At 36.3% G+C, this 10,267-nt stretch overlaps 1 protein-coding gene across 1 annotated transcript; it reads right to left on the bottom strand.

Annotated features, from left to right (window-relative positions):
- Positions 1 to 97: 97 nt before the first annotated feature.
- On the bottom strand, positions 98 to 9,590 carry LOC139981150 (N-lysine methyltransferase KMT5A-A-like). The gene is made up of 8 exons (XM_071993344.1): positions 9,567 to 9,590; positions 8,217 to 8,288; positions 7,716 to 7,776; positions 7,272 to 7,536; positions 6,531 to 6,624; positions 6,039 to 6,098; positions 4,485 to 4,675; positions 98 to 3,285 (listed from the first exon to the last, which is right to left on the bottom strand). The coding sequence occupies exons 2-8, from the start codon at positions 8,268 to 8,270 to the stop codon at positions 3,075 to 3,077; spliced, it is 936 nt and encodes a 311-aa protein (XP_071849445.1). The 5' UTR covers positions 8,271 to 8,288; positions 9,567 to 9,590; the 3' UTR covers positions 98 to 3,074.
- Between the last annotated feature and the right edge of the window lie 677 nt (positions 9,591 to 10,267).

Raw genomic sequence — 10,267 nt, 5'->3', positions numbered from 1 at the left:
TACATGTCATATATGGCAAACTTTTGCAATTGGTCTCTTATTCGCAGTTATTGCACACACAAATGTATGACCAAAAAGAGGACAAAATGAAACCAGATTCACAAAATAAACTTTCAAATATATTACATAAAATACAGGAAAAGAAGGAAATATAAGAAGCAAAATATTTTAAGATATTTTTACAGACATTTGTGCATTTGAAATATCATTGTGGCACCTATTGAAATTTACATTCGTCTATCTATTCTTAACTGAAATGAATTAACTCTATACTGTGATAGCTTTTAATTATGAGTGGTTTCATCAAGCACCTAGAAAAGAATTTAAATACCTGCAGTGACCTTAAAACAATGGGGCTCTGCAACTGTAAGATTAAGGGTAAAAGGAAGCAAAACGGGTGCGCATTGACAAAAATGGTGACATCAACTGAAGAATCTTTTCATTTCTTATGAGCTTGTATCAGTAATACCTATCAAAATTTTCCATCACAGGCATTAACATTTGAGAGAACTCCTGATTAGCATGATCTTAGAGGACTTTGGATATGAAACTTTGAAAATTAATACAAGGTGCATTAGCTGCGCATATCATACAGTAAAGAACTGTTTGTAACAAGTATAGGTGTAGAAATACATGGTAGAGGAGGTTCATTGAACCAGGGCCCCCAATGTCCAGGGGCATCCAGGCCCCCCTCTCCCAAGGGTTAGCTCTGACATTATGAGCTTACATATCACAAATGCCAGTCAAGTAAGATCCTGCAGAAAGCCAGACAGAATGTTTTTTTATTTTTACAAATTAGTGTCTTTGTGTCAAGTACAGTTTAGATGAAGGGCTGTAAGGGTTAAAAGCTGCCGAAGTTCTCATTCTTGAAGCTAGCTGTGCCCCTAACACCATAGCTACACCACTACTCATAAAAAGGGTACTCAAGCAGTTGGGTCTGTGTTGATTGTGTGTGCCCCCACTTTCCAAGGCAGAAAAAAGAATGTGAGGGGTAGGGGAAGAGTGGCCTGTTGGAAAACTTTCACTACATGTCTTTAAATAAACTATTCCCCCCCCCACACATCCCCCCACCATGTTTTACAACAATATCTCACATCTAATCAGATACACTAACTAGAGAAATATTCTCCGCTAGTTACATGTTACTTCCAAAAGAAGTGCAGTTAGGCTGTTAGTCATAACACATTCCGCCTTATTCTTGTATGCAAAGTAGCTAAGGTTTGGTACCCTTTGATATGAAAGTGTACTTTAAAGAACAAATAAAATTTCTTCAGATTTGAGCATTAAATTATGATGTTATAGAAACAAGAATAACATTATAAATACTCTTTGCTGATTACATGTTACTTCCAAAAGAGATAAAGTTAGCTGTTAGTCAGCCCCAGCAGTTATTAAGGAAAATAACACCTTCAGCCCTTACTCTTTTATACAGAGTCATTAAGGATGGGTACCTTTTATATGAAAGTGTACTTTAAAGAACAAATCAAATTACTTCAGATTTTTAACCTTGAATTATGACATCATGGAAACAAGAATAACAAATCAAATAATTATCTGACTGAATTTTCACTAACTCGATAACGACGAAAAAATTACGATACTAAACTCAAGCATCTGCTTTAATGGAATACAGAATGCTATATATGTACAAGGCTTGTAAAAAGAAACAAATTTGTGCGTCTTAAAAGTTATGTAAGCTTTACAGTTTATTCTTCTAATTTGGATTATGCAATTATTCAGTGCTGTCTTTTTATTTTATATATAATTTTTCTGACAACCCTCTTTGCTTTTTTTACACAGTTGTAACAAGTCACTCGATTTTTAAAGTCCAGTTGAGTCATTACCAGAAATTTTCAAGGCTCCAGTCAAGTGAGGAAAACTTGTTGAACTTTTTTCTTTACTGTTTCTGTTCACTTCACGTTTGAAATCCAGTGACTCAACTCATGACTTTCTTACAACATTGATTTTTTTCCCCCTATGATTGTTGGAAATTTAAAAAATTGATAGATCAATTTGAAGGAATGTTTAGGATTTTTGAGCGGTAATGATGTCATAAATTGATCGAAATTAAACAGCGATTTAATTGCAAAGGGACCCTTCAATACATCACTGAAAATACAATGGACACCAATTAACCTGTCATCCATGCTTACATCACAAATTGTTGTACAATGTAGTACTCTTACAAGACAATATGAAATAATTTTTTTGCTTTATTTAAACAGTCGATTTAAGATATAGAGATGGGGATTTGACCAATATCTTTCTATCAGCATTTGTGAACATGTTTTTCCTATGCCACAGACTTTGTTATCCCATTGAATATATTTTATATTACTGGTTGCTTTTTTAGAAAAAAAATATAATAATAAAGTTACAGACATTCTAACACCATGGAAACCACATAGCTGAACTAGAACGCACAGTAATGATATGGATAAATATCTAAACCTTACTAAAGGTAACCTTACTTCTCAAATAAGAAATTGACAAAATGTCTCGACTAGAAATATTTCAAAAGTTTTGTCCACACATGGGGTTAGAAGACACCTGTAGCCCAGTACCCACATTGTACAACACACTATAAACATCTAACATGCAAGACTTCTCAATGGAGTACAAAACAGAAGTTGACTTAAATACAAATACATACGAATAACAACCAACAGGCAAAGATATCTGTATTCTGTAGCACCTGACATTTTCTTTGAAATGATAGACAATGACACAATATGTTCTACTTCTTGCCAACTGACGAATTACTGACACATATATTAGCACTTCAGCATCCAAAATCTCAAACGACATTTTTAGATAATGATGAGTATTTTTGTTCGACAACTCTAAAGCACCAATTGATAAGTCATAGCTTCTTTGAAGTGCTCTCTTTGAAGCCTCCACAAGTCTGCCGGACAATGTCTAACATTGCAGCACACGTTACCCTGCTTGAGAAACATTTTAATGTACAGATTTAAGGTGTTTTTTCATGACCTTCTTTGACCCCTGAAGCCAAAGGTTGTCCCAGCTTCTTCCTCAGGGTACTGTATCTTCCTCATCTCTCACTGTTATGGCCATCATGATGCTAGCCAGGGGTGTGATTCGAGGACCTCTTTGCTCCTGTCTCCGTAATCGTACAGCAACTCCTCTCCTTCTTTGATGTCTCTCTTCGCGACGAGAATGAGATGCGGCTTGCTCTGAATGGGGACGAGTTTAGTGCAGCAGTTACCGGTTTTACTGTGGTTCAGGAGACGGCCCAGCCGACCTGATTCTTTTGTAGCGTCCACGCTGAAAGATGCAGATTAGGAGACAATAAAACCTCAGAATTGCAGCCAGTGCTGTTCATTGTTCAATTGTAAGTCGTCAATGTCGATGTCAAAAATGTTACTGTTTTAAAGACACAATAGGGTTTCCCTCCACACAGAAAATACAAAGACCCAAACACCTCTCCCAGACAACTATTAAATAAAAATCTTTATTTCATTTGGTATGTATCTCAATTTTGATGTGGGTTCCAACATCGGACTAAAGACTTGAGTAAGTCTAAAACCAGTTTCACAAACCCATTTGTATAAATCTTTTCAGCTTTTTAATTATCCTTTGACAGAGACAGTTTTTGCAAATGCTTCTGTGAAAGTAAAGAATACAGCTTCTGGCACTTCCTGATACCTGGAAAGATTTTTGCTGTTCAATTTCATTATGAAAAGTATTTACGAGAAATTTTTGATAGCTCAAATAAACAGTTTCACCTTCTTTTTGGAGTTATGACTGTGACATCAAATATTTAGAAACACAATTAGGACAGCCCCTGCCCCCCCCCCCCCCTGACATGAATTAGAAATCATGATATCTCCCAAATGAAGCAAGATTTGCCTTAGCTCATGGAAAGAATCACAACTTTGCATTCTATTCTACCAAGCAATGTCAACAGGTACAATTTACCTTTCCCTTACAACTTAAAAAAAAAACATCTTTTTCATTATGTGTAATATCAGCTGAGTCTGTAGCATTGTATACGACTAATTGTCACACGAAACTGAGAGAATGAATGCAGTGAAGTCGCTGTTGTCACTGTCTTTATCGATATAATAGTTAAAGGGTGTGAAGACTCGCGCAAAAAGAAACGTCTAATGCCGGGAATCTGACCTAGTTTCGAATGAGGTGTAACAGAAGTGCTAGACACCACCATCGATCCCAGAAAATACACACACACAGCTTGCTACCGTATGTATTTAAGACACTAGTGTACAGTCAGTACATACAGCTGCAGTCATTACCCACAGCACAGTGTACAAACAATACAGCGATGGCCATCTCAGGTCCAGCTAAAGATAACAAGGTATCACGTTTCATTACTGTACTGTCTGCATTTTGTAGCGACACGAACAAAACGTCACTTGCAAGCAATGAAAGTTACCAATTTCGGATGGATGCACGCGGTTTGGGGCGAGTCTTCAATGCCTTTAAGGTATTATAAATTCACTCACCAATATCTTTTGTTCTTGAATTCAAAGTAGTACATATAACAGCCAATGGAGGGGTCCATGCCGTATTTTGCCTCCAATTCCTTAGCTTTCATAACGTCTATCAGATCTCCGTAATATTCCACAACAAACTGACCTTTGGCGAAGTCTCTTGTAGCAATCACGCCCCTACCCTTTCCATCAATCTCTCTCGACTGTCGGACAAAGATTACAAATTTAAAAGGAATGACATGAAAAATTTCTAAAAAGGAAGACGATAAATCTTGTAGATAAATCTTGTGGAAGAAAAATTCACACTATTTCAATAGTATTCCAAGATTACTGGTGCTAGAAGTGTTCCAATAGTACTAGTAGCATTCCAATAATGCTAGTAGTATTCAAATAGTGCTAGTAGTATTCCAATAGTACAAGTAGTATTACAATAGCACTAGTAATATTCAAAGGAATAGTAGTATTACAATAGTACTAGTAGTATTTCAATAGTACTAATAGTATTCCAATAGTGCTAGAAGTATTCCAATAGTACTAGTAGTATTACAATAGTACTAGTAATATTTGAAGTACTAGTAGTATTTCAATGGTACTAGTAGTATTCCAATAGTATTAGTAGTGTTTCAAAAATTACAAGTTGTATTACAATAGTGCTAGTAGTATAACAATAGTACTAGTAGTATTCCAATAGTGCTAGTAATATGCAAAGTACTAGTAGTATTTCAATAGTACTACATTAGTAGTATTTCAATAGTACTACAGTAGTAGTATTCCAATAGAACTAGTATTCCAATATTACAAGTTGTATTGCAATAGTGCTAGTAGTATCATGATAGTACTATTAGTGAGTCAAAACTAGTATTAGACAGTTTTCCACAGGAATTGAGATAGTTAGCCCCTAGACTTAGACGAGTAAACATATAATCTCTTTCTTTCCATCTTTACTCCTGAAGTGTTACACAATGATGTAAGTCATCAAACTTACAAACTCCACCCAGAACTTCTTCTTCCTCTTCGATACTAGTGTGACTTCTGAGTAATACCCCCCCCCCCCCAGTACATTAATGCAAGGATGCCCTTGTATGTGACAGTATCTCAAATAGTATCACATCCAACTGAGACAGTTGCTAATTAACAAACATCCTGGTGTCTTTCATTTTCCCTTTTTGTATATAAGTAAACCAAGAATGGTAATCTAAGCTGGAAATTATACAAAAATAAATTGATAAAAGTGAAGAAAATCTTTTGGCTAGAACAGGATTCCAACAAATGATCTCGGGATTGCAAGTACTCTCACCTGCCAACTGAGTACTCCAATCCTACATACAGAAGGTAGCAATCCCTACGCAACCCTACCATTTCATCCATCGTAAAAAAAGTGCACGTCTAAACAATATTGTGTAATGCTGTGTTGTTTCGATTGCAAATGTTTATGGCTTAATATTTTAATTTCTTGTGCCAGTTGTTAGAGTAAGAGATAATGTTTTCATCGGTATGCGAAAAAAATCAATGCGAGTTGCAGCCTCATTTCATCTGTTCTTCAGATGTTACCATGCTATCTCTCACCTCTAAGCCTTCCTCTTGTCCAGTCAGTATTGCTTCCTCCAAACGTTTCTTTTCTTCGACCTTTGATGACACAAATGAGAAAGAGTGTTGTATGTTTTTACCAGTTGAAAGTTTGAGTACCCAGTGACACAATTCCCATTATCCCTACAGGACTGCGATTTTAAAAAGTTCTCCACAATTTGCAGACTAATTTTCCAATCTGACGACCAAAACTAATGCTGCACTTCTTTATATATACAGGGACAAGAACAGCTGGTTGGTTTAGCTTTAAAGCAAAACATACCCAGTAATAACCTTCTTACATCATACATTAATCTTGATAGGAAGTCCACCCAGCTGCCTGGGCGATGTTTAAAAGTCAGTCGACAATTGGTGAACATGTCATCCAGGGAATAATGTGAGCATTTGGTATAGCATTTAGCACTAGTTAGCACTAGCTGTTTAGTCACTATAGACCTGCAGTTCTTAAAACAAAGTGCTCCATGATCTCACCTCAATGGAGGACTTGCATCTTCTGTTACTTCTTCTGACCGGGAAGAAATCGGTCAACCTTTTCATGACGGGACTCTGCTGCTTTAATGTAATTCTGAATAAAAAGAAGTGATAAAATAATTCATCGAGTTGATAAAACATGGACAAAAAAGGACAGTACTGACAAAGTTCAACATTATTTTCACATACCCTACTTTCAAAGGTAATATGTCAAAATGTGCCCATCATACAACAATTGGTATACAAACAAGATGACCAGATCTAGAAAATGTCCCGATTAATGTTTATTTCATTTGTTGACTTAAAAAGGGTGAAAATGCAACATGAAATCGGCAAACATTTTAGACCAAATCGGTAAGCTTGAATTTTGAAATCCATATGGACGTGTCAATATTTTATTTGATATCTCATAAAAATAAAAAAATGTGCAACAAATAAACATATTGTTACACAAATGCAAACCAAGTTTTTTATACTCAGAATATTCTCTATTTTCAGTATTTTGTGAGCAACCTATTTTCTGAATCAGAAATATGGAAACTAAATTTTCTCCATGCATGAAAAATACTCAGCCATTTCTTTCTTCCTTTTTTCCAAGTGTGCGATACCATCGAAAATATGACAACTTCATTTCACTAGTTTATGAGTGTGATTTACGGAAGAATGTCAACCAATGAAAAATGATTGCATGAATAGTCAAAAGTTTGAAAATATGTAATTGAATATTTCTGTATGACTCACTTTGGTAAGTTGGTTTTCTTCTTTCTCTTCCCTCTCTTTCCCTTGTCTCCAGTTTTCATCTGATCTTTTGGTGTGACCACTGATCTCTTAACTTTTGCGTCAGGATCCTCTTTACGATCGTCTGCTGAAGTCGGCTGTTTATCTGCCGCCACTTTTGCCCTACAAGTTTCTTCATTTTTCTGCGAGCCAGTTGATGATTCCGGTTTGCTTTCTAAGACAACCTTTGGGATGGTCACCTCTTCTTTTTCCATGTTTGGTTTCTTCGCTGTTGACAAAGGATAAATGATATATTTTATTGTTATCTGGTTAAAGTCACTAAAGTGCATGGTCCTGGTTGTACTAAACAATAAGGAATAAGCTCGCATTTTTTTCTTTTTTTCTTGAGGAATCATTCTCTTAATTATAATTTGGTCAAAACCTTGAAAAGAAAAGTTTCTCTCTTACCAACTGCATCTTTATTCACAGACAAATGTTGGTCTGTAGTATTTGTACTTCTGTCCGTTGGCTGTGGATACAATTATCGACAAATTTAGACTAGGCTGTATGGTAGTCATGCTTTTAGTAGGCCTTTCATTTTATTCAATAGTTAACTAAACTAAAGTAACTCAATGTTCACTATATTTAGAATTTCCATAAAATTAAAATGCAACTTTTTCTGTGGAAATATTATTTTCCTCAATTTTCAATTGAGAAAGTTCAATATTGTTAAAGATAAAGTATAAGGTTAATTTCAGATAAATGCCATGATGACTTAATTCACTCTGCTATTACAAGATGAACTTTAAACAAAAATTTCACCAAATTTGAAAAAATTCATATCATCGCCATACAAGATGCTACAGTATGTAGATGTGGGTTTTACCTTAGCAACTTCATCAAGCAATTGATTTCAGTCATCTGAATATTTTATTAATTCTGATATGATGGGACATTTGTTTTACTTACTTGGGATGCTTCTTCATTTCCTTTCTCCAGCTGAGTTGCAGAAGCTTCTTCCATTCTTGTTATTGTATGCAACTGTGAAGAACCCAATCAAATAATCTCTAATGAAATGTAATTTAGGGGTATTTTTACAAGCATTCATACTAAGTCACACACCAAGGCATCATCAGTTGAAACGCTGCTGCGCTTAGCTATTAACTAAGTTAGAGTGGCAGTTTTCTGAAAAGATATCCCCTGCTCTGTAATTCGCAGCTGGGCAAGGCCTAACATAGGTCTGCTTTTTGTTGTAGCTAGATGAGTGTATTGTTAAGCCATCAAAGTCTAGTATATTGGCCCAACCTAAAGCCTAACGTAGGCTAGGAATGTTTGAGCATAAAACAAAACATCACACAGATTCGCCTGGCAGCTGACGAATAAGGCGTAGTGTCCTCACTATTCACTAGGCTGCCAGGAGAATATGGACATATACATAGTCTTATGCTATGGGTGATGGATGGATTTAAGGACTAATGCTTGCACTTTTCCTCCGCTGCTGGGAGAATAAGAAAAGGTAGCATGTTATTTACCTGGCAGTCAGACAAATAAGTCATACTGCCCACTTTATTCATTTGACTACCAGGCAAATAACATGACCTCTTTTCTTATTCCCCCAACAGCCTGGGGGACACATTGCAACGCATGTTGAAAGCTGCATGTTCTGTGGCTAGTTACACTGAAACTGTATAGAATCATTAGCAAGGTTATTTGCAAACACAGATTATAATATAAGACCTAGCCTAGGCCTCGTTAGTTTAGAGAGGTACATGGTTAATGAAATGGCACCTAAAATTACGAGAGCCATGCAATTCTCATCACCATAATAGTATGAATTGGCCTAGGGCCTAGGTGTGGTTGATCCTATATTCTCCCAAAAGATGTCAACTCTTGTATTCATAGAACAATTGTGGAAGTTCATTGAAGGACTACAGTATGCATCCAATGGTTTGCAATGTTACATGAATAATGAAAGTGCTGAACCCTAATTGCATGGCACTTCATCAATAAGTGGGGAAATCTTGTTACTCTGCACTGATTGGTTAATTAACTGTGAGACAGATACAGTAGTCTGGTATCCACTGTTGTTCACCAGTCTGATGGTTGAATTGCCACGACAAATAAAATATTAACTCAGTGTTACTGTTAGGAAAGTTATTTCTGTCTATGCTTATCTCTATTCTCTCTGCCCAATTGTAACTTTAAGGGCCTAACATTAGGCTAATCAGTAGGCTTATGTCATGTAGGTCTAGCCTAGGCCTTAGCACATTACTCAAGCAATAGTTACTAAGTTAAACGTTCATAGGCCTAGGCCAATACCTTTTTCGTTTTCGCATAACTACTCCAAATTACATGGTATGACTATCAGGAGACGTTTTACCTTCACTACGTCTGGTAAACAATCGACCCTATCCTAACACTCACTAGCAAAGCTTGACAAAATTCAATAAATGATACTTGGAAACATAAGAGGACGCTTACCTTTGCCGGATTTATGCAGACAACGCTATTTTTATCAATTCTTAAGACTTATTTTATCGAATGATCTCAATATCAGATCATTCAAATCAGACAAATATATGCAAAGCCAGACTAGCAAATCTTTAAAACATGACGACTCTGTTAAGCAGGTCGCTCATTGGCCCGAAGGGATGACGTCACGTTTAAGCCCAAGATTTATGGAATAACACAAGCTTTATACTGACTGCATGAGCCGGATAAGGCTTTTCCACCCGCTGTGAATAAGTATTGGTGAATAAAACAGCTATCCTAAATTTTGGGGAATAACAGACGAGGCTCAGCCGAGTCCAGTATGAATGTACTTAATTATGTGAAACGAGAGAAGTACCCACAACTCAGGCTGCAGTAGTTTCGTAACAATAAGGACGTCTTCACATGCCGGTGAAGTTGAGTAGACCTATACCTTTTGCAGGATCCGAGTGAGCATGATAAATTCGCATGATAAACCCGATATTTTACTAAATGCAACGATATTTCAATCCAAACAGTGCACTTCGATA

Source organism: Apostichopus japonicus, chromosome 15 (assembly GCF_037975245.1).
Source record: "Apostichopus japonicus isolate 1M-3 chromosome 15, ASM3797524v1, whole genome shotgun sequence".
NCBI lineage: Eukaryota > Metazoa > Echinodermata > Holothuroidea > Aspidochirotida > Stichopodidae > Apostichopus > Apostichopus japonicus.
Note: the sequence above shows the minus strand (reverse complement) of the source record. Positions and strands in the feature narration are given on the sequence as shown.